This window comes from Cavia porcellus, unplaced genomic scaffold (assembly GCF_034190915.1).
Source record: "Cavia porcellus strain 051 isolate PalLab524CR breed Dunkin Hartley unplaced genomic scaffold, mCavPor4.1 scaffold_16, whole genome shotgun sequence".
Lineage (NCBI taxonomy): Eukaryota > Metazoa > Chordata > Mammalia > Rodentia > Caviidae > Cavia > Cavia porcellus.
Window position 1 is genome coordinate 26,278,995 of NW_026947499.1, and position 26,979 is coordinate 26,305,973.

General features: G+C 46.3%; 1 protein-coding gene across 8 annotated transcripts in view; it reads left to right on the top strand.

Annotated features, from left to right (window-relative positions):
* Ttc28 (tetratricopeptide repeat domain 28) overlaps window positions 1–26,979 on the top strand; it is a 693,050-nt gene that overhangs the window by 619,409 nt on the left and 46,662 nt on the right. For all 8 annotated transcript variants that reach the window (XM_063227059.1, XM_063227060.1, XM_063227061.1 and 5 more), the window contains one exon: window positions 16,232–16,372. In XM_063227059.1, coding sequence (XP_063083129.1) covers window positions 16,232–16,372 — 141 coding nt within the window. The remainder of the gene's footprint in view (window positions 1–16,231; window positions 16,373–26,979) is intronic.

Below are 26,979 nucleotides of genomic sequence, written 5' to 3' on the forward strand. Positions count from 1 at the left end.
TGTCTCACATTTTTAGAAGTGTTCTTTTGAGTATATGCATCTGGCCTCTTCCACCAGCTGTTCTAGAGTATTGTTCTTGACTGATGCCTCTAGGAAGATAGAATCTATGTCTGTTATTATTTTGTCTCTACATAGAAAGGGCTCAGCAAGTACTGAATGAATGAGCAAAAGAATAACCATTCCTTGTGTTTTACTGTGCATCCCACTTAGCTCTGTCTAATAAACACATTGACACACCATTGCTTTTACCTACCCTTCTGATCCTGCCAGACTTATCCAGACAACCTGATGCAATATTAAGAACCCAACCCAGTCCAAACACATTGGCTTCAAAGACAGGAATCCTCCTTTTATGGTGGATACTCTTTCATCTCTTCTGTTAAACTATGAATAACATTCAAGAGTTGGAATTGATCTAAGATTTTATGTTATCAAACCCAAGAATGCTAGAAGTTAAATGAAAGAATCTGGATATTCAAAGCCAGTTGGGATTAGTAAGGCATTTTGCTTTCATGGAAGACGTACAGAGTAAACAGAGTTTATTGGTGGAGAGAGATGTGGGTTGTCTAAAGAGAGGGCAGAACATTCCAAGGGTGTAGAGTGACATGAGCCAGGGACTGAGAATGGCGGCAGATCTGTGCTGGCAGGGAGTCCCCAGAAGGGAGCTGGCTGCTCAATAGGATATCACATTATGTAAAAAGGACAAGATGGTGAATGGATGGGTTGGAAGCTGTCACCAGTCCCCTCCCATATCTCATGCCTGATTTGTTCCTGACCTCTTTATCCTTTTATCTGGGCCAGAGACATGGCTCAAATGCTGACTTCAAAATGAAATCCAAATGACACATTTGGAGCCCCACCATTTCAATCTGGAAATGTTGGTTTTGCATTATGCATGTGGCACACATAGTAGCCCACTGAGACAGCCCAAGCCCAAGAGGGACCTCTTGGTACAGCCTCGGCCTGATATTTATATGTCTTCAGATTAAGCCAGGATACTCATTAGAAGGCCTCATTTCAACAAGCTACACTTAGGACCGTCCTGAAATCATCACAGCTCTCCCTTTGGTCTCTTCCATCATCCCCTCTCCATTTCTGCCTTTGCCACATTGCTAGATCCTGAAAATCAGCTGCAGGAAGCCAGCCTCCTCATTTTCTCTCTGGCAGGGCCAGCTACCAGCATGTGTGCCTTTTCTTCCCTAACCAGGTTCCTATTTTGTTTTTCTAACGCACATCAGCTCTGTTACTTGGGGAATGTATGGGGGCTCAGTTAAGCAATCCCTTGGCTAATAAGTACTAAGATACACTTATATTTCAAAGAATTTTTGTAACGATACCAACAAGCTTTTTATTGAAAGGTTGAAGTTTGCATTTTCAGTACTTTTGCACAATTAATGTGCTCTTTGCTATTTTTTAAATTAAGTATATTGGTACATTTTAGGTATGCATAATTATTACACTCATCATAGGGAATTTGTACCTGTACATGATATATCTTGGTTCTCCCTCTTATTCTCTTACCTTCCCTTTAACCCTTGTTCTCCTTCCTATTTAAAAAAAATTTAGTGGGGGCAGAGATTCAGTGGCATAAGCACCTGCCTGGCAAGTGCAAGGTCATGAGTCTGATTCCTGGTACCAAAAAAGAAATTTTGTTTCCATTTTTTCCTCTTTTTTTTTTTTTTTTTTTTTTTTTTGTTGGTATCAGGGATCAAACTCACAACCTCATGCTTGCCAGTCAGGCGCTTATGCAGCTGAGCTAAATCTCCAACCCTCCTCTTTTCTCATTTGTCCAAAGAATTTTTCATATGTTCTTTGAAAGTCTAAAAGCGAAAATGTCCCACAGCATGTTGCACTGCTGACCCTAAAAGATACCAGTGTACACTTTTTCCAGATAAACACTGTATATCCAGAACATCTTGCTTTTTTCCTTGAAATTGTTGGTTTGTCCTTACTTTATCTTTCTGTAATCATTAGAAAGGAAAAGAGGAATGCAGCTGCCCTATAAATGACTTGTCCAGATTCCAGGGCCCCTGGGATATGTGAAGTCAGGGTTAAGCAGGAAGAGGATGTAGCTCGGGGTTTTAGGGATTCTATTTAATGGCCAACAGCATTTCTTCATTTGACATTGCTTCACAATTTATGCAGTAATATAACTCTGCACAAATCTAAGCTATTTTTATCTTTTGTTTTCAAATTTGAGTTTTCCAGTATTCCATCCTGAATCCTAAGGATGCAATTATTGCAAGTTGTTGCTTCTCATGATGCAAATACTATAGTGAATCTTAGATGCAGAGGTCACCAGGTTTTTCCTATCTTACATGGAAACTATTCTTTAAATTTTGTTTCTCAACAGCCACTACTCAGTTATGTTCCTTTAAGATTAAAAAAATGCAGGCCATTAGGATAATTTGGATCCATGTAGATTTGGTACCTGCCCATTGAGACAAGACACGGTATCCCTGTGTCCGGAGGAGACGATAGACACAACCTCTACCTCCTGGAGTGCACTGAGCACTAGTTTTTGAGTGTGACAGAGCAGAAGCCATCTCATTCCTTGCATTTCTCTGTGGCCATCATGCTGATACATTTGCTGAGCTATGTAGACGGTCTCTGCAGCACCAACAGCTTTTATCCTATTCCCACTCCATTGTAAACCCAGAAACAAATATTTAACCGGCTGTAGAGAGCCATCCACATGAGTGCTCTCCCTCTGGGGGTCTGCTGCACGCAGCGCCTGGCTGGTCCTTTCACGTCACACAGGACATATAATATATTTACATCTCTTGTAACCATAGAAACCTGTTGTGTCAGGGAAGACTTTATGATTTTCCTCTTCTCCAGAAAGAGATGAATAAAGCCACAAGGCAGCCTGCCACCTCTTGTTTAGTCACTTTGTAATTGTTTAGCAATTAAGGTTGCAGAACATATTTACTATAATTTTCACATCTGTGGACATTTTATAAAGCATTGAATATACATAAGGAAATAAAAACACTTGAGACATTATTTTAGAAACCCTATAGCCTAATCAAAATTTTTTGTATAACCTACATACTCTGTACCTCATTATTCATTCTTGAGAATGGCTGGTCTTTTTAATCTGTGGTAGTGTTTCCTTCAGGGAATCCTTGACATAAGGAACACAAACCAATTTGGGAACTCGAAAGCATTAGCTTACAAACCCATTTGAATCTGGTTCTTCTGCTTACTGATGGAGCCTCCTGGGCCAAGTGAACCTCACATAACACTAGGGGAGTTTTTAATAAAAACCTACGAAATGCTAATAATAATGAAGTCATTGTGAGGAAAGTAATAATTTAGGAAAAGGCCCAGCGTATTATGGGGTTAGTGTATGACACTGTTACCATTGCCTTATTTTTCATTTTCATGTCTTTCAATATAACACAGAATACACGTTAAGTACTCCTAATGCCTGGAAAAGCTTGTTTTGCTTAGCACATATATGGTATTTCATGCTTATCAAATGCTTCACAAATATTTATTAATTATAAAACACCCCAAGGGAGCTGAGAAATACGAATTCCATATCTTTTCCAATTAATTCTGCATCTTTCCATTTGGCAAATACATGTGTTTCTGGGCTTTTAGTAGAGCAAGGAACCCCCTTAGTTCTTTTGTCTATGCCTTAGATTGTTTAAAGGAATTATCCACGATGTCATGGAGTCTCTGATTTAGCTGCTGGATGACTTGGGCGACCCCTGCCGGCTGGCTGCAAAATCAGGCATGCTGGCCAAGCCAAAAGCTGTGCCCTCACTCCTAGCCCCACATACAGTACATTCTCCTTACGCTGTTTGGACTGTGGGTGGTAGGGTATAATCATGGCTGTGAAGGCATGGAGTTTACTCTTATTGTTATTATTTTCTTTATTATTGTTATTTAAATGGAAGTATTAGAATGCAAGGGACGTTTCCCACTAGCTAATAACCATTTAAGTTGCATTTGGGGGCTTTCAGGACTTGACAACAGCTTTTCAGAATCTCAGGCTGTTAAACCCCCTACCGGGTTAATGTGGCAGAAAAAGACAAGAACGACACCAGCCAGAGGCTTTTGTACAGTGCTGTATCTTGAGCATCTGGAAGAGAAGGGGAAACAGATCCTTTCAGAAAATCCAATTAGAGCGAGAAGGAAATATGCTTGAGAGAGAAACAGGTTCTCCCCAGAGGTAAAAGTCTTTGATATTAACAAAGGAAAACCCTGTATTACTCTGACTTGCTTCAGAAAATCAGTGTCTGTGGATATCTTCTCAGGAAGCAAATGCTGCAGACAAACAGGGAATTGTTTCTACCCGAAGTTCAGCTTAGACAATAGCATATGACTATTCAAAAAATTGCCATGAATATGGGGGTGTGTAGGCTTTCTGCAATTCCTCCTAGAGGCATAGGAATCAGAGTCTTCCTCTGACTCTTACTGCACAGTTATACATGGTCTTACTGAAGGTCTAGGAAATTTGGGGTGATTTTAGAAGTCACCCTTATCTTAGGGGGACTACATCCTCTATGAAAAGTAGCCTCCCTTACCTGAGTCTTTGCTTAGCATTTAGGCATACCTTGACTCTCTTGTTAAGTGGTTTTATTATCTGTACAAAATAGACTTGGTTTAGTGGCTCCTGGTGACAATATTTGTATAGAAATTGTAACTGTGTGCAATATACCTAGATTTAGAGGGTTATAAATAAAGCATTTGCACCTCTTCCAGTTTTCCTCATTAAGGGGATCACAGTGCATTAGAATATGCATTCTCAGTATGACACATTGCAGCTTTTGGATATAGAGCAACTCTGAGGGGGGTAGCCTCACAGCCCTCCGTGGAGATCTAGCTGTAGGACTGCTATTATAAGCAGGCACAATGAGAACCATGCTGTAATATTCTCATTATCCTCAACCCTCGTTTCTTCTCCATTTATTAAAGGGGTCATTTGGCTTTTTAATATAACTTGCATTAGTGCAATTGTAGGAGACAGAAGTCTTTACGCACTGACTCAGGCCAGTCTTCCCTGAACAGCTGTTAAGAGACAAACCTGTCTTCTCCCTGCCCTCGATGTGCGAAGCACCTAAGCATCATGGGTCATGTGCATCACATCTGCACAGTTCCTCCCTGGGGCCTTCTTGGCTCTTAGTGGACAAGACAAATGGACCTCATGGTGATCTTCAAAGACCACTGAATCGAACAAAATTTAAAAGTGTGCATAGTGTGTGGGAGCTGCTGTGCTGCTGCTCCTGTTGCTGAAAGAGCCAAGGTGAAGCAGAGGCCTCTGTGGACCTTGAGCTTTCTAGTCCCTACTGCCATTAGGACATGTGGTCCAGCATCACCTTCTGAGCCTGAGGCTAGGGAAGCCAAGGAGGCACAGGCCTAGACACAACCTCATCCACTCCAGCCCTTCTGCTGCTCACACCCCTGGAGCTTGGGACAAGTACCAAGCTCCTCTGAGTCTGCCTTTAGACGTTGTCAGCAAAGATATGATGCACTTCCTGGCTGTGCTAGAAGGTGACTGATAATGTAAGAGAAAGACCATGACACTCAATGATGACTTCATCTGCTGTGGGTCTCAATTTTATTGCCCTTTGTAGTTGGAATTAGGATGTCCTAAAGAATGGGTACTTTATCATAGATGCTCAGTAGAAGGACCCAGAGCTGCCCCCTGATGCAGTTCCTGTCCCCCACAGCCCTTCATGCAAGACCCCTGACATGTGTTCACCTTGTCCCGTTACATCACACACTGTGGGCATGCTGCCCTTGCAGATGAGCCCTCGCTGTTTCACATCAAGCATGCACAATATGCACATGACCTATGAGGAAGCAGAGTGGAACCATCACGTGCTCTTATGCAATCCCCAAGCAAGATGGGGAAAGGATAGCCAAGTCCATGGATTTGGGGTCTGCCTTCTGGATTTTTGTGTTCTCTAATGCTTTACTCTAGAGACTGACTCCAAATGAATTTTGTTAAATAAAAAATCTTTTTCTTTCTGTAGTGCACCTTTTCTCTGGTCATCTCACAGGAAAAGAGTACTAGACTTCCAGGAAGGGCATGAAAGAAAGGCTTCTTAAAATTATTGTGAAATCACTGTTTGCTTCAAAGGTGTACATTTTGTTTTCCTAGTAACTTGGTTCTCCTGGGAGGGGATGGAAGTTAACCTGAACAAACCATTCCCAAATATGTTGATGGGACAACCCTGGGTCTGTCATGTGTCTCTGCAGGATGATGAAGGCAACCATAATGAACCCGGGGAAGCCCTTAGGAGTCCTTATGTAGCCACCAGCCTCTGGTGAGCTTTCGGAGAGCCCAGGCCCTCTGCTTGGACTTGTGAGGACCAGAGACATGTGAGACAAACAAGGCCCTGACTTCACACTGGGCCATCCTGGCAGAGACAAAGTTGAATACACTGCATGGTAATAATCTCAGGAAGCAGTTACCTGCTAGGCATCTCCTATGAAGGGAGAGTCATACTGGAGAGGTGTTGGGTCAAGTAAGCTTTCTCAATGAGCAGACATCTGAGCTAATCTGGAATGTGTGTAGACAGATCAGGATTGATGGTCAAAGCACAGACCAAGCAAAGGAGGAATGTGTGTTTGGAGATTGGGAAATATTTGGTTTAGTGGGCATGAAGATGTGATCTAAAAGCTGGGCTGGTGCTAAATGTCTGCAATCTGAACCCCAGTCTTTTGCACTGGCTTCTTAGTGGTAGGTAGTATTTGTGGTTGTTTGCAATTAGGGTTTTGCTGCAAGCATCAAGTTTGGGGTGCTGGTTTCCAGATCATTCTGATAATATTTTGTGCTTAATCTTAATGCCACATCTATCTTTAGCTTTCAACTGTCTCTTCCTTCCTCACCTGGATTGTTCCTTGATTCATCTCAAGTGCCCCTGGCTCTGAAGGGAAAGGAAGGGCCTCCTCTCACTATGAGGCATCTCTCCTATCTCATGGCCCCCATGTCCACATGCATTGGACACTTTGCAGCTTTTGGCTTATGTTGTGACAGATACATATATATCTGCATTCAGCTCCATCCTGGCTTTGGAGCTTCTTGGGCCACAGACTCTGGCACTTGGTAGGCAGGGGCAGTGGCCGGGGGATGTTTCTCCAGCATCTTGCATTTTTCAGACAGTCCAGGATGTCTGAGTGAGTGAGTACATTCTGTTCTGGCCCATGTGGGTTGGACACTTTGTTCCCCTCACCTTCATTTCCCAGAGACCCAGAGCCTAGACTTTTGCGAATTTCCACAGGCAGAAACAGATCTCCATGTAGGCAAGCATGGCACCTGCCCCTAAGTCCTGTGGTATGTGAAGATGAAAAAAGAGCCAGGGAGTTCTCTCTGCAACTTAGAGCAAAATCCTGACTCCAGGAAGATGACAAGGATGCTTCCTACCACCACATCTCAGGGCAATATGAGTTCTTGTACCAAAAGAAAAAACTGTGTCCAGGGTAGACTCATCTCTTCAAATGAACTGTGAGACCACTTCCTATCAGTCCAAATGAGGTTGCATGCCAGATTTGTCACATTATGTCCAAAGAAAAGAGCTTGCCCACCTAAGCTGCTTTGGGCTGGAACCTGCAGACAATAAAGGGTATGCCTGTCTGCTCTGCCACACTGCCATTATCAGGGGTGGGCAGGCCAGAGAGAGGAGAGGAGGAAGGAGACAGAAACTTCTTGCCCAGCTTGATTACTCTGGATAATTGAGGTCTGTCAGCTGATTAAAGTATAATCTATATATTGTGAACCATCTGGGATGCCCTGCACTGCTGGAGCTGGTGGAGGCACATCTCTGCATGTCTTTCAACCTTGGCGTCCAGTGATATACCTCCTGTAACCTCTTCAGGGCACCATGTTGGATAGAACCTGAAATGAATCACCTTTGCATCTCTGAACCTTCCACAGAGCCTGGCCCTATGGCACAGTAGGGTAAGAGGCGCAGTGAAACCACGATGGAGGGACCAGGTACCAGTCCTCCCACATTCTCTATAGACTCCAAGTTTTCTGAGTGGTGCCCCCTGAAAATACCTCCCACTAGGTTTAGGATGAGAATGGTACCCTCACTTTTCTCCCAAATAAGCTGGGATGGAGGGGCTTTGCATGGGAAAAATTCTCATTCCTTCCTTTCTGGTCCCACTGTGACCTGTGGACTGATAGGGCCCAGAAGCCCCAAGACAGAACTCAAAGCCATTTTCTCCATGCACCTGCACATGGGGAAGTAAGAAAAAGTGCCTGTCCTGCATGTGTCTAGTAGTAATTATTGTACTGACACCTTCTTCTAGAAGGTCCCATTCTGACAATCTTCTTTGCACGCATTCTCACACATCTCTTGCTCAGGCTGTGGGCCCGCGGTGTAGGAGTGTTCCTGCTGTGAGATGGGAGGGGCTTCATTTTCTCACCTTTTAAATCAATTGTAAATATTTACCATGGGATTTTAAAGAAAGTGAAGGTTAAGTGGCCATACTACTTTTTCCAGCTGTTGGCATTTTCACAAAGGAGAATGCTCTGCTGCTAAATAGTGGTATAGCCGAACATTCCATTAAGTGCACCTTGTGACAGCACAGCAGTGACTTTCCCTTCTACACTCTGTTTCTACATGGGCTTTCACATGTGCTCCTGCTGGCCCTGCAACAGATGGGGTGACATTCTTCATCAATGTATCAGGCACAGGAGTGCACATGCATGCCATCCTCCTGTGTGGTTAAGAAATGCAGTGTGTTTAAATATTTAAAAGTTATTACAATAAAAGACACATTACCATTAACCCCCTTCCAAATATTCTTCCTTAATTCAAATACACATCACTTTTGCTGCCTTCTGAAGCTGTCATGAAAGTCCTCTTTCATGAGTGGTTTTAGTTGTGCTGTTGTGGCTGCCTCAGTGTCCTGAATTAACTCAAAATGGTTACATTGCCTCATCATTTCAACTTTGGGCAACAACCAGAAATTTCAGAGAGCTAGAACTGGTGAATAATGCAAATGAAGACATACTGCAATGTTTTCACAAGCCTGCCTTTCTGCTGGATGGCACTCAGCAACAGTTTTTGCCATTTTTTGTCACACCTGGTACAGACTCGAGAAAGAAGGCTTCCAGAGTGCTTTGGCTGATTTATATAATTTAGCACTGATACTTTTCTATATTCAAAAGTTGATTTGTCTTTCTTAAACATTGCCCTAATAAATGAGAGAAGATTACAACAACCCAAAGGGAGAGCGAGGTAAGGATGATGGAGTAAGTTGTGTTTAAAGCAAGGGAGAGTATTCTCAAGGGGATTACTGGCAGTATGTATTTTACTGTAATACACACTTTAAAATTTAAACATTCATAACATTTGTCATATTTTTCAATCATCCCGTGCATTCACAGTACTTGGAAAGGAAAATATGGAGCCCACTGCCCGTGTGTCAGGCTGTGGTTCTACCCTGGGTGCTGTACTGACGTTTTTCGTCATTCCTATACAATAATTATCCCATTTGACACATAAAGAAGAAAGTTTCCTTGTCCTAAGTTCCATTTGAAGTGTCCAGAGGGAATGGGATTAACCCTCTACCTCCCAGTCTCCAAGGTCTTTGGCTTTTTCTACAACGACACATCATTCATATGAGTTGAACTAGGCTTTTATCAGTTTGACAGAATCTAATCCATGTAGAAGAGGGTTTGAAAGCCACACTGTCAGTGGAGAACTGTGTTGCCAACAACTCTGTTTCCCAGCCAACAAGTCGGCCCTCAGCAGTGACTCTTCCTCAGTAAAGTTTTCAAAAATAAAATGCCAAGTAATGAGGCCTTCTGATCAGTTATACTCTTCTGCATTCATGTACATAGGCCATCACACTAGCGGAAGGGAAACCGCCTCATTTGTCTGATCACTGTGTTTATTGAAAGAAGAAAGGCTAGGAAAAGACCCTGTTCCTCCTCCTAACACTTAAGTACAGACTGGATAATTTCAGGCCATGAGATAAGCTGGAAACTTACAAAGCCCTTCAAATATGCAAAGTGTTCTGGATCCCAAAGGCTAGGAACTTTTCCTTTTATTTTTAAACAGTTGATTTCTTAAGAAACCATTTTGGGAAAAGACTTTTGTTCTTTTAGCAGTTTAACGAAGCACATGTGAGAATTTATTGATCATTTGTGTACATGCACACACGTGTAGATTCTTGGTAGATAAATGTAATCATTTGCCTTGAGACCAACAGGAAGTTTGTTCTATAAATAACAATTGTGAGATAATAGTATGAATTACAGTCTTGAAAGAATACAGAGAAAAGCACTTTCTAGAGTGACACACAGGAGCAAAGACTTAAATCTGGTTTTATCCGAATATAAATGTTTCCAGAGAGATGAGTGCATGTGTGATAATGACTGAATTTCTGATGAACAACCATTACCATCACCTAAGTAGTGTCAGCTGGGAATGCAGGAGGGTCATGTTACTAGCAGGGTTTGTACCAGTGGACTTGACCTTTGTCTTTGTTTGCTGCGCGATATTCAATGTGAATATGAAGTCTGGACTTGACATGAGTGGACTTAATGGAAGAATTTGCTGCTCGGGGTAGCCTTCAGCTTGTCCCTGCCCTCGTGAGAGATTGTATCACATCTTTCTCTATACACCAACACTCCTTCGACCTGCTGGCTCTCCATGTGACTCCATGTTTGAATCGCACCGTTTGGGAGCTGCAGTAGTGGCTTGGTGCAGCAAAGCTACACAGATCTCTGAGAACACTTCCCACCTCCTCCCTCACCCCAAAAATCCTCTTGAAAGTTTATTTAAACCAGGAAGAGGGATGTCTAATAAGGTCATGAGTCGGAGCATCCATGAACTCCAGCACAAATTTGTACAAAGGAAGAAAGCTCCAGAGCCCCTGGGATCTGTGAGGCTGGCTTAGGTACTTATCCGCTTTGCCACTTTCCATTGGCAACTACAGAATGGAGTTAGAGTGCAAAAGGTACTCTGCTTCTGGGTCCAGAGTTTTACCAACAGAGCCACCCTTGGCAAGTCACATTCAGCTCTCCCTAAATCCCAGTACTCACATCCTGGGGAAAGGAAACAGAAAGTACCCTGCTGAGCTTAGGACAGGAATTCCCTTCTGGCCCAGTAAGCAGTGAGATGCAAATACAGTTTTTGGAACCTGTGACCCAGGGATCAAAGAAGCAACTTCCAAAACTAAAATCTTTGTGATCAGCTGTCTACTGTCTACACCACCCTTTCGGTTCCCAGTATGTACCTGATTCCTGCCTTAAAGACTCGTATCTCTTCTCTGTTTCTTTGACTCTTCTATTGGGACAACTCAGGGACTAAGATACTTCCCCCTTTTTCCTTACTGTATCTTAAAGTAAGTCCCAGACTTTTTTCTTTTCAAAGGTTTTCTAATGATCCCTATGAAAAACCAGTTTGCCTAGTAAGTAGTTCACATAGGAAAGTTTCAAAGATTTCAGAAATCTTGAGTTCCCAGAATCTCATGTCTGTGGTTACAGATGCTGCTAAATGACTTCTGGGTGAAATTAGTTCTTTCCACTATTCATAGACTGGCTATGTAGAGCCCATGCAGGCCCATGGTACTCATTCTCTGAGCATGTTGTCATACCTCCAAGACATTCTCTGTTTCCTGGTGTGGATCTCTCAGCCCAGGGTGCTGTGCAGTACAACCTGGCCTTTGGAATCAGGAGCTTCTGAATGATTGTGCACAGCGGCAGCAAAAAAACTAGCTTTTTTTCCCCAAGTTTCCCTAGTTTTAAGGAGAGTTTTGCTATGAAAGAAGGAGTCTTTTGCTGCCTCGGATGGCTCCCACCTGGAGTGGGTTCATGGGGTAGTGCTACCCTGCCCTGTACACAGGAAGTTTCTCATCCATGCTTTCCAGCCTGAAGGTTGCAAGAGCTGATCTTTGACCTAGTAACTGGTCATCAGTTTAAGAGAATCCTGGAGGTGAGGGTGAGGGGATGAAGAAGGAATGGGTTAGCAGAGGGACGTGAGACATAAATAAAAGTGTGCCTTTGTGGCATTTCAGCTGCAACTATTAGAGGGATGACAGAGATTGTGTTGTTTGGAGAGATTAAGAGGCCACCCTTGCAAATGACAATCTTCTGTGGAGCCTCTTGCCAAACCCTGTCCCCAGGACAGAGCTCTATGGACCCTGATTTATGGCTGTTTTCATCTCTCTGGGGAAAGCTGCATGTGAATAGCATTTGAAGCCCGCCTCTGCTGATGATAGGATTTATATTCCCCAGAGTGCTCAGGCTGCACATCTCAAAGGCCCCTGAAAGAGATGCCCGCAGGACCTGTGGACACTGTGGGGCAGCTTCCAGCCTCTCTGAACTGCTTTTCCCTCCTGCCCTCCTACCAGCACTCACTAGGGTGTGTACCTTACTGTCTTTACCTAGGCTAGCTTGTGCTGACCTTTTGCCCACTCTGTCCTCCATAACAATGATCTGAACTTCAGCCTCTGCCGGACCATAGGCTGGGGAGTCATTGGGATCCAGTCCTGGCTGATGGTCAAGTGCCATGCCAGGGGTCTAGAGCAAGAACGAGGTGGTCCTCTACCTCCCAAAAGATTCCAGGAGTTGAAGTATGAGCTAGAATCCTTAGACTTAAAAAGGCACAAGAGACAGGGAATTGGAATATGGCTATCAAGTCCAGGGTACGACAGATAGCCAGGTTTGAGAGTATAGAGCTATGCAGGCGCAGCAGAATATAAGCCAAATAAGAGAAAAGAGAGACAGGGCCTTAGCACTTCATGCATGGCAGCTGGACCCAGGAGCCCCCTTTTACTCTTCCTGCTCTGTCATTGCCTCAGTCCCTTGAAGCCCTTGGGATTTTTCCCTGCTGAGCTATGTTTTGTCTGTAAAGCATCACTTCTCTGGCAATCCTTCTGTTTCAGATCATGGCCCTCAGAAGGGTGGCCAAAATCAAACCATGAGACTAAGTGCTCCATTTGTGTCTCTATGTCTGTTCATATGTTTATTCTTTCTTCCTCTCCAACTCTCATTTGATCTCTGCATGTAGTGCACATGTTCTGTGGGGGATGAACATGCCCATCTAGCACCTTCCCTGAGCCTCTCAGCACAGAGTGTCTGCATGTGAAGTCACCCAGCTAAGGTCCTGGCACATGCTGGTTGAGTAACAGATGTTCTTGATGGTTAGTCATCTGGTGGCCAGTGGTTAGTTACCAAGGTGTAACTAACTTTTCTCTCAGGATTCTGTAATAGCAGAATTTATTTTATTTATGTTTTTAAGTTAAGAGTGTCAAAACAGAAATTTGAATCCATGTGGTCAACTGGCATAGGAATAGCGTAAGGTGAATAGTTAACTATAACATAGAATAAAATGCAAAGGGATTATCTAGCAAGAAGTAAACTCTAAGAATATTAGTCATTCTGAACAGTAAGTGCCTTGAAGGCAGGTATAACAAGACTCACCTGTTTAGCATCTCCATCCCACTTAGGAATCACTGATGAGTCAAAAAGAATTGAATCAAGGTCTTCGGGGACCATGTTAGGTGTACTGTGACATCTCTGAGGAATCGCCAGGAAGGTGGGTACTGGGAGGGGACAGTAACAGGAGGACTGGTGGCCAGCATTCTTGCAACCCTGCCATATAGACAAGGCTTGTTTTGTAAATTGGAGGTCCCTTTATCTGTGACATCGCATGTTTGTTTTCCCCTTCAGTGTTAATACTTGGAAGGGTCAGGAAAGAGGAAACAACCCCATTAAGCAGGAGCTTCTGAGAGCTCAGTCTGTGGCTGACAGCTAGAGTGGAACTGTGAGATAATGGAGCTGATACCAATCCCGGCCAATTCTTCTCTCCTTTGCAGAGTGCAGAATGACAAGCAGATTTCTCAGCTCCACGCAAGCAGTTGCATTCAGGTGATAAATGCATCCCTGGACAGAGGCGCTCATTGAGTGCTATTTTCCAGGGTTTCTGTGAAAGGTCCTCGGCTCCCACGGGAGCATTTCACGCTTTAGCCTTCTCACCTGTTCAGGGGCTTCCTTATTTGACAGCACGATGCAGGCCCTGGTGATTTGCTTAAAGGCTTGAAGTTTCCTCTTCTCAGCCCTTCCACCCCCAATCAAACCCCTGCAGAAGGAAGTATAAAGTATGGCCCTTGAATGGGTAAGAACACGAGCAATCACCTGCCACGGACCTGAACTGGCCTCAACCCTCTCTGCCACCTGTACTCTCAGGCCAGCCCAGGGGCCTCAGCTTCTCAGACCTATGTCAGATACACAGAGACAGTCAGAGCTGGGTCACAGAGATGTCGTACAGATAAAATCAAATCTGTGTAGAAGTACTTCCCATTGGGAAATGCTCTCCAGCAGAAGCCATTCACTCACAGAGCGACCGCATGCCGGCTACTGTTCTGTGTGGGAAGTGCCAGCTCCAGTCAGCCTGGGCCTCGAGGGAAAGGGGACTAAAGGCCAACTCATTGCCAGCCACACCACATTTCTAGGATCACTACCAGGGGTTTTTGTGGGAATTCATGAGAGAAATAGAATATGGGCAAATATGTATGTGCATACAAATATCTGTATGTAGACACATACATTTATATAATATATACAAAAGTATATACAAATAGGATATGTTTTTAAAGAGATTATGAAATTTATATAATTAGGAGATTAAATGGTGAAGACATTTCATAAAGCAATTTCTATAAAGAGATCAAAGAGATTTGTGATAAGGGACTAGCTGTCATAGTTATGGAAGTTGAGAAGCTCTAGGATCTACAGTCAGCAGCCAAGACACCTGGGGAAGCCATGGAATAGGTCCAGTCTGAGTATGGATCTCAAGTCAGAAAACAGAACAGAGTGAATTCTGCCTTGCTTAGCCTTTTTGTTCTATTCAGTACTTTATTGGATTGGAGGAGGCCCACTCAGACCGAGAAGGTTAACATGCTTTATTCAGTCTACCAGAAACACTAGTACAGGTACTCTGGAAAACAACCAGCCAGCTATCTATGTATCCTGCAGCCCGGTCAGATTGACATAAAATTCAACATTGTGCCAGAGTTGACTTCAAATATAGCATTCTACCTTACCACATAGACTTACATGTTGTATCTCATTTGGCCCCAGAATAATACAGTAAGAGGCTTATATCCTTCTCAATCACAGGTATCAGCAGCCTGGTCATTTGATGAGGATGAAGATCACCTTAAACCCAAATCCCTATGTGTCAAGCCTCTTCCTTCACAGTGACAGGAAGAATAGCCTTCCCAGAGTGCCACTGGGCCAGCACAGGAGAGGCTGCAAGTCTGTCTTCTGACTTTAGGGCCCTGTACTCTCCACTCATCAACATTAGTTCTCAGTCATCAGGAAAGAGAAAGTCATGGGCTGGTGGGTTGAGATTTATCTGTGGATGAGAAACCACTAGGCATCTCCAAGTTCAGTATAATCCAATGCCTGAGAAGGTTAGGATCAGAGCTGAGGGGGGCCTTGCTGAATGAGAGGCTGCTCTCACTATGAGAGTGGGCAGTACCCCTGTGGACATGTGTCCTAGTCATTTCTTTCTATCCTTGGGACACAGTGAATGACAGTGAATGACATTTACATCTAACAAGCCTTTTGTCATTTTAATCATGTTGATGAATCAAGACACTCCTGGGTTCTGTTTATTCAGAACACACTGCCAAGCATCCTGTTAAAGTCCATCACAGGAGGACTAATTCACAAAATGGTCACTGCCTCATACTGAGCTTGGAGAAAGGGCCTCCTGAGCAGGCTTTCTCAAGCCTTTTTCAATGGTGCCTACACTGTACAGAATTACAACCCTCTGTAAGAATGTCTGTCTCCTCATTTGGAAGTGACTTTCTAGGCTGTGCTTAGCGTGGTGTCCCACATAGTGTGGGTGCTCAGTCATTGGTTTGTAATGGGCTGCATAGACCCCAAGCTGGGGGTCATCCCACAGCCGTACATACCACAGCCTGAGCCCAGTGGGGAGGGTGTCTGGCCAGCCCCTCCAGACAGTGGGTACCTGGCATGTGCTCTGCCTGTGCTGGACCCTGAGACCATGAGACTTAGTCACATGCAGCTGCAGTCAGTAGAATGGGGTGCAGCAGGTCATGAACACCTGGCCACAGCTGACCAGAGAAGTGATATGGGAAGTGGGCCTTGGACCACTGAGAGAAGCAGAAGGCCTTGGAGTCAGGAGGCATGAGTACTAGGATTCATGAGATGGGACATCAGAGCTGAATTCAGAAGCCCAGCACAACCTTTTCCTGATTGGCTTTTCTATCATTTTTTCTGCAGGGCCTGTGCCAGCAGTGAAACAGAGAGTGAAGCCGGAGACATCATGGACCAGCAGTTTGAAGAGATGAACAACAAACTTAACTCCGTTACCGACCCCACTGGCTTTCTGCGAATGGTCCGCCGCAATAACCTCCTTAACAGGTGCAGGGGGGGCCCTTTCCCTGAGCCTGGTGCAGTGCAGGGCCCAGCTCAGGTCATGTGCTTTCAGCTGAGGCTCCTGCTGGCTGGAGAGCTGCTGACCCAGTGGTAGAGTTGCAGTCTCATCAGAGATGCCCAGATAACCCATGCTCACCAAAGCCTCTGCTTCCCAGAGCATCCTAGCTCAGATGGGGAGCAGTGAAAGGTCTGATGTATCAGTCCTCACTCTGTTGGGAGAGGAGACCAAGGGAACAGTTAGCTGCTTCACACAAACTCCAGCTGACTTTCTGATCAGCAAACAGAAGCCAGAGTAGCTTCATACATGCCTTTGATAGCATTTGCAAGGAATTAATCTAAAGGCCAAGTACCACTGCTGGCTTCCTGAACTGAGGTCCAGGGAGGCCATCAAGGGTGGAGAAACCAGGGCTGCCAGAGAAAGAAACTGGCTCACCTACCAGCTCATCAGAGAAACTTAACAAATGGAAGGTGGGCCTGTGTGTACATATAATATGTATACTGTGTGTGAAGGGGGAGACAATACATTTATATAAAATTAAGACAGTAAAAATATACTAGTAGGATATTTTTTATGCAAAGAGATAAAGCGATTATAAAAATTATAATAACTAAGAGATGAAGACATTGTATAAAGAGATTTGTATAAAAAGGAAAGTAGGCATGAGGGCACATGCCTGTAATCCCAGCACTTGGGAGGCTGAGGCACGAGGATTGTTGCGAGTTCGAGACCAGCCTGAGCCACAAAGTGAGCTCGAGGCCAGCTTGAACTGCACAGTGTGACCCTGTCTCAAAAAGATAAAAAGAAAAAGGGAGAGAGATCAAGATCAAAGAGATTTATAAGAGCCCCACATGGTTGTGGAGGCTAAGAAGCCCAGGATCTTCAGTCGGCATGTTGGAGGCCCAGGAAAGCTTGGTGTAAGTACACCTCTCTGCTCTGACCCCTCAGTTTCCTATGACATGACACATGGCCTTATGACCTTGACAGCTTCAGGATGAATCATGGCTGAAATTGCCAAGCTATCACAGCCGTTCTCCTTCTTCACGGGCCTGGTGTTGAATTGGGTCCAGATCAGCAGGGGCAGGTGCCTAGCAGAGGAGCACCTCTCCTGCTGTCACCTGGCCGCCTGGCAACAACCTGGCAGTTACATTTTGACATACCTCTCCAGAAGGATACTGTGGACTCAGGGTCCCTGCCCTAGCCTGGGAACCTGTCTTTGAAGGCAGCTGGTTGACTTGGACACATGAATATGGGACTATGTGTTGGGGAAGGGTGGCCTCTGCTTGGCAGCCCAGCTATGCTGGGCACTATGTGTCCTGTCTGTTCCTACTGTGGGCCTGGTTTCCTCTCATTATTATGCTGTCAGGGTGACAAAAGTGTGTTTACTTTCCCAGGGCCAAGCTGAGTAGGAAAGGGGCCAAGGGCCTGGGATTTAAGAGCTGGCAGCTTGGTCAGAAAGAGGCCAGAACATCCACACCCAATTCCTCCTTCCTCACCCCCTTCCGCATGGGCTTCAAGGCTTTGAATTTGTGTAGGGGCACAATCAGATGTGAGGAGGCATAGCACAGAGCTGAGATTCCACAATCAGCCAAGTGGTACAGTTTGTGGCAGGCACAGTCCAGGGTTGAGGCTCACCACTGTCAGCCTCAGTTTCTTCAGCACTGAGGTGGAACAAACTTCCTACCCTACAGAGGTCCTCTAAAGGAGATATCGCCTATTGGGACTTTTCTCGGAGTATTCGTTTATCTTGTTTTTATTCTTTTACTTGACCCAAGCACACTCTGCAGAGCCAGTTTCTCCCCACCCCCTTTAACTTTTACTTTCTTGAATAAATTTGGCCATAACTTAAAAAAATAATAAAGGGAGTATCAGGGGACACGTGTAACTAACACATCACTGACGTGCTGCTGTATGGAAGGCATGTGCACGTGCTAGCTTTCTGCTTTGGGGGATGAAGTGGGAAGAACACTACTCAGCTTGAATTCTTAAGACAGTGTGGGCAGGTGCCCTTCACAAGGAACAAAATCTGTAAACAGCTGGGGTGGTGGCCTCAACCCTCCACCTCTCCTGTCCCACCATGCCTAGGACACTCAGGCATCCATGGCAACCTGATCCCTAGTGCTCCTGTACTCAGGAGCCAGCCTCCCAAACCCACCTGGGCACTGCACAAGAAAAGGGTTGTGCCAGGCATATCTGGAACCTTACTTTATCAACCTTGAGTCTACAGCATTATGGATTTTGGACTGCAGAGTTGGTTATTTTAGAAAGACCGCTTTTGTCCTTCCAAGAAGCTCTAGGTAAGTCCTATGAGCATGATACTATGAGATCATTTGTTCATTTGAGATCATTGATCATTTAAATAACACAGTCCATGTGCCAAGTGGGCAGGCTGCTGGCCCAGGCCATGGGTCACGTGAGAAGCAGCAAGACCCACAATAGCCACTCTTGTACCCCACCTCCATGGCATGGTATTCTCTGACCTGGCTCCGGCCCTCTGTCCTACCTTCAGGAAAGTGAAGCTATCTCTTCAAGTCTTCCAGACCTTTTGAGGCTATCAGGCACATTGTCAGAGGGCAGCAGCCCTCTGAGGTGAATCCTTGTGGCCCAAAGCAGTTTGCAGCATGGCATGCCCTCTGTTGCCTGTGCCTACAAGGGAGCAGAGCTACAGCCAGGCACCCACAGAGTTCGTGTACCCTTGTTACTAATGTACCAGCCCTGAGAGCGCACATCTCAACGCTGAGCACACACAGGCCTGAGGGTGGAAAACTGCCTGTCAGTAGGTGCCACAGCTGATTTCAGCTCACACCTTGCAGCTCCCTCACCAGCCTGCATCTTCCCTCATAAACCCTGTGCTGCTGTGGGGTCCCCATCCTCTCTCTCTGCCCCTTGCATAGCCAGGGATCTGGGCTAAGAGGTAGGCTGGCTTGTCAGGACAGCTAAGAAGTGGCTTTTCTGCAGACTTCTGACAGTGGCCAGGGCCTGCTGAGCACCCATGCCCAGAGCCTGCAGAAATGAAGAGGAGGCAGCCATGTGCGAAAGACATGGTGTGCTCCAACACTGCCGGCTGCCTCCTGGGGGCTCTCTGCCTCAATGACTTTATGGATTCCTTGGCCCTTTTGTTCCTGTGCTGTTAGTGGGACTGATTTGGCAGTAAGGCTGTGTAGCTAATTCAAGTCAAGTGAGACTTGGCTTTAGAGCTCTCTCTCTCTTGCCACTCCAGGTATTGGCCTTTGTTCTGCTTTTGTTTTTGAGGTCTCTGTGGCCGCTATTTTTCTTCTTGCTTGTGCACTTTGGCAGAAAAAAACACTTTTGTATTTTGAGTCCAGGGCAAACCCATTAGTGAACAAAAATGGAGAAACCTTCTTTGCTTAGCACCCTACCTGTGTAGGGCCTGTGTGGGCCTGCAAAGGGAGAACAGCAGCCCTAGGCCTCTGAAATTATGCTGAGGCCTGAAAGTCAGCATGTGCCACATGTGCGGGTGTGTGTACGTGCAGTAGAGGCAGGGGGCTATGGGTGAACCTAGGGGCAGTCAACACATGTGCTACAGCAAAAAGGCTTTCACAGGCTTTCAACCACACCCTGGATTCTTTTTTTTTTTTAATTTTATTTAAAAGGAAAAAGAGAAAAAACAAAACAAAACAAAGTGGTATAAGGGTACAAGTAATACAGAACTACAAAAAAAAAAAAAAAAAAAAAACAGTAAGAAATCACCAGCTAATAGATTACACATTATCATCTTAGAGACAGTTGCTCAAGTCACCGTATCAAAGCATACAAAGTGGACATTCAGACAGTGAGACTGCAAACAGTTGTGTTCAGTGATCCAACCAAAAACGTTAATATGGTCAGCTATTTAACACCCCTAAACACACTTGCTGTTGTATCCTTTAGAGCACTTTTTTCCCTCTCTTTTTTACAACAAAATTTATACGTTTTGGGTTTTATTACTCCTTAGTTCTTATTACTTTTTTTTTTTTTGGAAGAGAATAAAGTCAAATATGGGAAAACAAAGCTGTCAGTCAAAAGGATAGACATAGTACATGATGTAAAAACAGAGTACAAGGTTATCAACCATGGTTACCATAATGCCTCTTGCTTCCTTAAAAAGAATTGTCTATCTCATTAGGTATTATAAAGTTGAACAAAACAGTAGAGAACAAGACCAATAAAACTTAAACATTGTAAACATTACAGGACTTCCAAAGCAGATAATAGTCAAACCAGAATGGGCATCTTAGTGAATCTTACTGCCTTCAAAGTAGTTGCCTATACCCTCAAACTTGATACTATCATACAGAATGGAACAGAGTCTAATCAGTCAAAACAAGATAGTCACACCCTGGATTCTTGACGTTGAAGGTGGGTTGTCCAGGATCATTTTGGACTGATATCCTAAAGGAATGGTCTGACTATTATTGTTCTCACTGGTACAACCTGATAGAATTTTTGGCGCGGAAGAGAACCATCTGATAGGATTTTGGCGCAGCTGAAAAGATAAGAAGTATGAAATAAAAGAGACAAAGAATGTGAGGAGAGACTCCCTGACCCTCCGGGATCTGGCATTCTCTTCGCCAGACACGTGGTGTGGGGGCATACATGTAGCTCAGGTTTGGGGTGGTGCTTAAGGGGCATTAGTGATGCACAGATAGCCCCATTGGTATTCATTTCGTGCCACAGATAAATTCCTAGCGGCAGGGAAGATGACCTCAAGATAGAGCCCCTTGGTTCTGCCTTCAAGGCTTTACTGGCTACAGTGTCCCGTCTGGGACACCCTACATCCTAGGTCTCAAATTTGCCTCATTATGGTCACATGTATAAAATCACATGGAGAGAGGTTTACTTGTTGCCAAGAGACTTGCAACTAGAGCAAAACAGACAACAAAGAAGCACTATGTCTTCCCTTTTAAAAAGAAATAGTACAGCTAGACCTTGAGTCACTACAGCTTCCACCTAGCATCTGCTTCACACTCCCCTGTGCCCACAGAATGGGGAGGTCAAGCATGAATCCTTGACCAGGTCAAAGGTCCTCCTAGAAAATCACTCTCAATAAGGGGAGAAAGCCTCTCCCTCCCAGGGCCGGCCTCTGGTGATAGTATGCAAGGCAAAAAGAGATAAGACAGAGGGACCCAGTGAGGGCCCTGGCCTCAGTAAGGTCTGCATGCCCACTTGTAGAAGGCACACAAGTGTGTGGCCTGCTGGGAAGGACTCATGGGTCAGCCCCTTGCTAATTGCCCACAGGAGGCTCTCTGCTAAGCCAGGGCCTCAGGAACAAATGATCCGGATAGATGCCTGTGGCAGGGTGGAGGGGGCTCTAAGGCCTGGCTGCCATGGCTGGTGTGTAGGAGAAGCCCCTGCAGGGGTCTCCCTCACCCTTCCCCTGTGTACTCAACAGAACTCCCCTCTGCAGAAGGTCAGGCTCTGGTGGTAGAAAGAAGACAGTCTCCTCACCCCCCCCACCCCCTACCCCCCACCCCCACCCCCCACCCCCGCCTCAGAGCCTGCCTTTCCCTCCAGCTCCATGAGCGGGAGCCTCACCTGCAGGGAGGTGGGACAGAGCAGGGAGCCTCACCTGCAGGGAGGTGGGACAGAGCAGGGAGCCTCACCTGCAGGGAGGTGGGACAGAGCAGGGCAAGGTGTGACCGCATGAGAGGAAAGAAGGTCAGCAGGATGAACTGGAGTCAACTGTTCCTCCAAGGTCCGCATGGCCAGTAAGCTGACACCCTGCACAGGTGCTTTCCTCTGCATCCCTGCTGAGCACATCTGTACAGATGTGTAACTGTGTTTTTTTGAGAGCATCTGTGTGGGCTGGCTGCAGCAAGGCTGTGGGAGTCCAGCATGGAAGGACTCTGGACCATTGTACTCCCGGCCTAGGCATTCTCTATGGTGAAGCCAAGCGCAGGGGAGATCTTGGATTCTGGTGCCAGGAAGACCTGGATTTGAAACCTGGTGCCACCCATTATCTGTAAGTGACTTTGAGATTTTTATTTTTAATGTGGAAGATGGGGTAGTATTGCCATCTGATGGAGTTGTTACAGTGTAGGATGACGTGAAGAAAGCTCCCATGTGCTGTGGCTCCTTTCTCCTGATCTTGGCTCCGAGGTTTCCATGGCACCCAAGGCTTTTTGGAGGGTGGGGAGTGGATCAAACACTCAACAGATCCAGAAAGTCGAATCTCTACCCAACCCCTGAGTGGGTAACTTGATGCCTTTTCCCTCAGATGACACTAGAAAGACCTCACTCAGATGCACAGTGATGCACAGTCCTATAATAGTGACTCCTGAGCTTTCTGACCAGTGTCCTACCATTCCTGATCCCTACTCTTAACTGACTGTTCTCTGTCACTGCAAGCTGGACCCAGCCCCTCACACACCTGTGCCCACCTTGCTATGACTGTCCTAGGCAGTGGCCTCCCCATGACCTGACCCAAGCAGGTGTCTGTCCTGGCATGCAACTCCCTTGGGCCTCCCTCTCTCTTTGATGTGGTGCCCCCCAGCTCTCTATGTGTTTCTCACTTGTACCAGACAACATAGATGCAAATGAGCTATAGGTGGGAAAGTAAGACACAGTGAGCAAAAGTCACTTTAAGTATGGGTCCATGGAATAGTGACTCATTCAGACACAAAAGGAGTTCCCACAGATTGCCTCTGAGAATCAAGCTTGCCAATATATTCTAAAACATAATTTAGCTGATAAGCAATATTTTATTTACTGTTTTTATTTACTTTTTCTAGAAGTAATTTTAAAACATAAATGGTACTAGATCATTTAAAGATAAATGGTTGAGAAACTTGTTCTGGACGGAAAGTGAAAGTAGACAAGGTATAGTGTGCGCACACGTGCACGAGTGCGCCTGCTCCATCCTAGGCTGACCTCTGTCCCTGAGGTCAGCATACGTAAGTCATCTTCCTGCTTAAAGCCCTGACCCTGCCCAGAGCTACTGAACATGAGTGTGTGGTTTAACACAGCCCAGGTACGTTTAGGAAAGTTGAAATTGGAAAAAAGCTGCTACAACTTTGTGTCAAGCTCTCCTCATCCAGTTCAGCTTTTCCAGGACCCAGGAATTAGACCTCCTCTACTCCTTCCTGCATCTCTTGTCCCTGTTACAGCCCATGCTGCCAGGCATCTCATGTCCCAAGCGCAATCTTCTGCGAAGACCTACAAATGGCACTATCCTTCTGCCAGTACCCTCTGCTATGCCTGCTCCTTTCCACGATCGCTGTTTGTGTGAAATTACCATGTAACATAATCCTGCAAACAGGTTGTTAGTGCTCTCCGACGTACACCCCCAGCCCTCCATGTGCCCTCCAAACCTGTCCCAGGTTAATTGTTTCAGTTATAGAAGGCATGGCCCTGAGGCTTTCTGCTGTGATTCTTTCCTACCCATCCCAAGGCCACTGCTGGTCCTCTGTCCTCCCGTCTGATCACCTCATACTTGGAGCCCCACCCTCGGCTGTCCTATCTCCCTTTCTTTCTCCTTTGCTAACCTGAAGGAGCCAGGACCTTCCCTTTCCTACCTTAGAGTCCTCTTTTAGGCTCTGCAACAGGGCCAAAGAAGGCTTTTCCTGAAGGGCTATCTCACACAATGTCTTTCACCGTCTGTCTGGGTTACCCCAACTGGGAACAGTTCCTTTTCTAAAATTCCCTGGCACTTTATCTGGCATAGAGCTGACTCCTTTCATTACATAGGTCAGTGACCTCCCAGGCTAGGCAGTCACCCAATGCCAAGTCCCATTTGATTTCACTGTTTCCTCCAGGGTGCCTGGCATAGTGCCCTCTGTTAAACAGGCAGGGACTTGCTGACTGATGGAAAGAGGGAAGGAGAAAAGAGAAGAAGAAAATAGAGAAAGAAAGGAAGGAGGAAAGAACAGAGGTAGATGGCAGCCATAACAACTACACTAGCAGAGATGAAGACAGCAGTGAATATCTGTTGGTTTCTTACTGAGCACAGAGTGCTACCCCAAAGTGCTGTGTGTGCTTACTCAGAGCCTCCAGCAGCTACAAGGGGCACTATTAGCACTTGGAGGCTCAGAGATTAAATTCATGTGCCAGCATCTCACAGTGGAAAGTGATAGAACTAGCATTAGGATCCAGATCTATCAGACTCCAGAGAGTGTGGGGCAGCCCAGGCACCCACCCAACTGACTCCCCTGTCAAATAGTCACGAGCCTTTGCCTAGTGTCTTAGTTACTTTTCTCATTGCTGAGAAACACCCGAAGTTGGCAGAGGAAAAGTTTGTTTGACTCAACAGTTTGTAGAGGTTTCTCTTCACAGTTGACTGGCTCCAGGGCAGGTGGCATGGCAAAGGGGCACCGCAGAGGAGAAACAGTTCTTGCAGGCAGAAAGCAGCAAAGCAGTAAGGCGGCAAGCTATAAACAACAGACAGCCCTCTTACTTACACACTTAGAGAGTCTTACATACTATCCAGGCTACCCGCCCTTACGGTAGATGGCACTCACACCACCGTGGGGCAGCCTTAATCCTAGCATTGCACCGTGAATCAAGCCCAGCGTCACATCCTTGATCCTAGCATCATACACCCTAGATCCAGCCACCTCCAAAAAGCCCCACCTATGACCATATGAGGCCTGGGGAGGACATCCAGATACAAGCCATAACATTTAGATTTGTACTATGGAAACTCCACCTCCTGAAAAAGTGTGTTCTTTGTGAACTAGTGAGTAGGCCCCTCGTGAGTAGGAGTTATGTGAGGGAGCAGACATGGATCATGCACTGCCCAGGAGTACAGAGGCCTTTGGAAAGGGGCTTTACCATGTTGTTGGACATGCATCAGTGGATCATGCTGCGTATTAGCCATCTTTTCTCCATTCTGAACCCAGCAGAGGCCCCCACTGTCCACTGGGGTCTCTGTTCTGATCCCATATGGGGTCAGCAGAAAAAGCCTATGCAAAGCAGCCCAGGCAGTGGTTCTTCCATGGTGACATCTCCAGGCCTGGCCACAGCACCTCCTGGAGGTCACAACAGAGAGCAGATGGAGTGAACCGAGGCCAGGCACTGCCTGCTCTGTGTGGCCTCTGCACAAGGTACTGGGTAGGCCCAGCCTCTCCACCCGGACAGTGAGTCTGCTGTACCCAGGAGAGCCCCTGAACAGGAGAGGGAAGCCAAGGTATGCTGGACGCCTCCCTGAGGTGAGAGGCTCCCAGTGCAGGGGAGAGCGGGGTCCCTGGCACTGGAGCCCACAGCCTGGAGGGAGCAGGCACAGGGTAATTAGGAGGTTAGCTGTCAGAAAGTGCCAACAGCTTAAGTACTTAAAATGCAGCATTTGATGGCGCCTGTGTCCCAAAGGAGACAGCCTTCCATGTGAGGATGCTCATAGAGAAGCACCACTGAATGGTTGCAGAATTGAATTGAAGCATTTCTGGCTACTTGAACATAATGGATTTGCCAGTTAATTTTTTCCACTGGTTCTTTAAAACTCATGTTTTTTCAGGCTAGCTCCTAGCCCTCAGAGGACTCGATTGAGTTCAGAGCCCACAGGGAAAGTGGGCTCATCATCTTCAGTGAGGGCTGAGGTTAGCAAGGAAGGAAGGAATGCTGTCCCAGGCAGTGCCGTCCCAAAATCCCAGGAGAGAGGGAGCCACATCACTGTCTACCAGGAGCTCTTGGGAGATCAGCCCTCAGAGAGGCCAGAAGCCCAGCAGACAGGCGCAATACTCCCAGAACAAGCTAGTGAGTTGGTAAGGGGCAGGGGCAGGAGGCCCTGGGACAGCTGACCAGCAGAGGCTGGGTAATGAAAGTGCCTGTTGGGGGCAATGAGCCCTGCTGAGCAAAGGAAAGACAGCTGGGCTGGGGGACAGCTTCCATACCTGGAGTAAACCATCCCCAGAGGAAGAAGGCCTGTTGTCCTCCCCACACTGCTCACTGGTACCTGGAGGCCAGCAGGTCTGCTCACAGCCATCCCCTGGAAAATGGTGACCCCAGGCCTGCCTTCCTAGGGGAGAAAGCACCCAGATGAGGGTACCCCACCACCACCAGAGAACAGACACCTGAGCTGCATGGCCACCTCAGGAGATGCTCCACCCTCCTGCTCCACCTGCTCCTCCTGACAGTGAGGCCCCTGCAGGGAGCCCAAGAGGGCTGAGTGTAGAATAGCCCAGAAGGCCAGTGTCAGCTCCTTCCCTCTCCCTCCCTTCTGGTAATCCTAAAGGCACCAAGGCCATCTGTGCCCTGGGTGAGTGCTCCTGGTCTGTGTGCCTAGTATGGGCTGAACCCCAGAGGAACAAGAGGCAGGAAGCAGGTAGAGGTGGTAGTGGGGAAGATGGTCCCTGAAGGCCTGGACTCTGAGGCCACGTGCATGCAGGCAGGCACAGGTGCACACTGCAGCTACCAAGCCCCACTTGGCTCTTGCTAGACTGTGAACTCCAGAGGGCAAGGACCAAATCTCCTTGAAGCTTGCATGTCAAAAGAGCGAGTGACTCCACCATTTCAGCTTGGTACTGTGAGGTGCAAAGCACAGACAAAGCTAGTTCTTCCTTCACAGTGGCCCTTTGTGTGTTCTGGAAATGTCATCCTTCCCTTCTCTACCTGTGCCCTACTGGGGTATCCTGCCCCTTCCCAGGCCAGGGAGTCTGTGTCA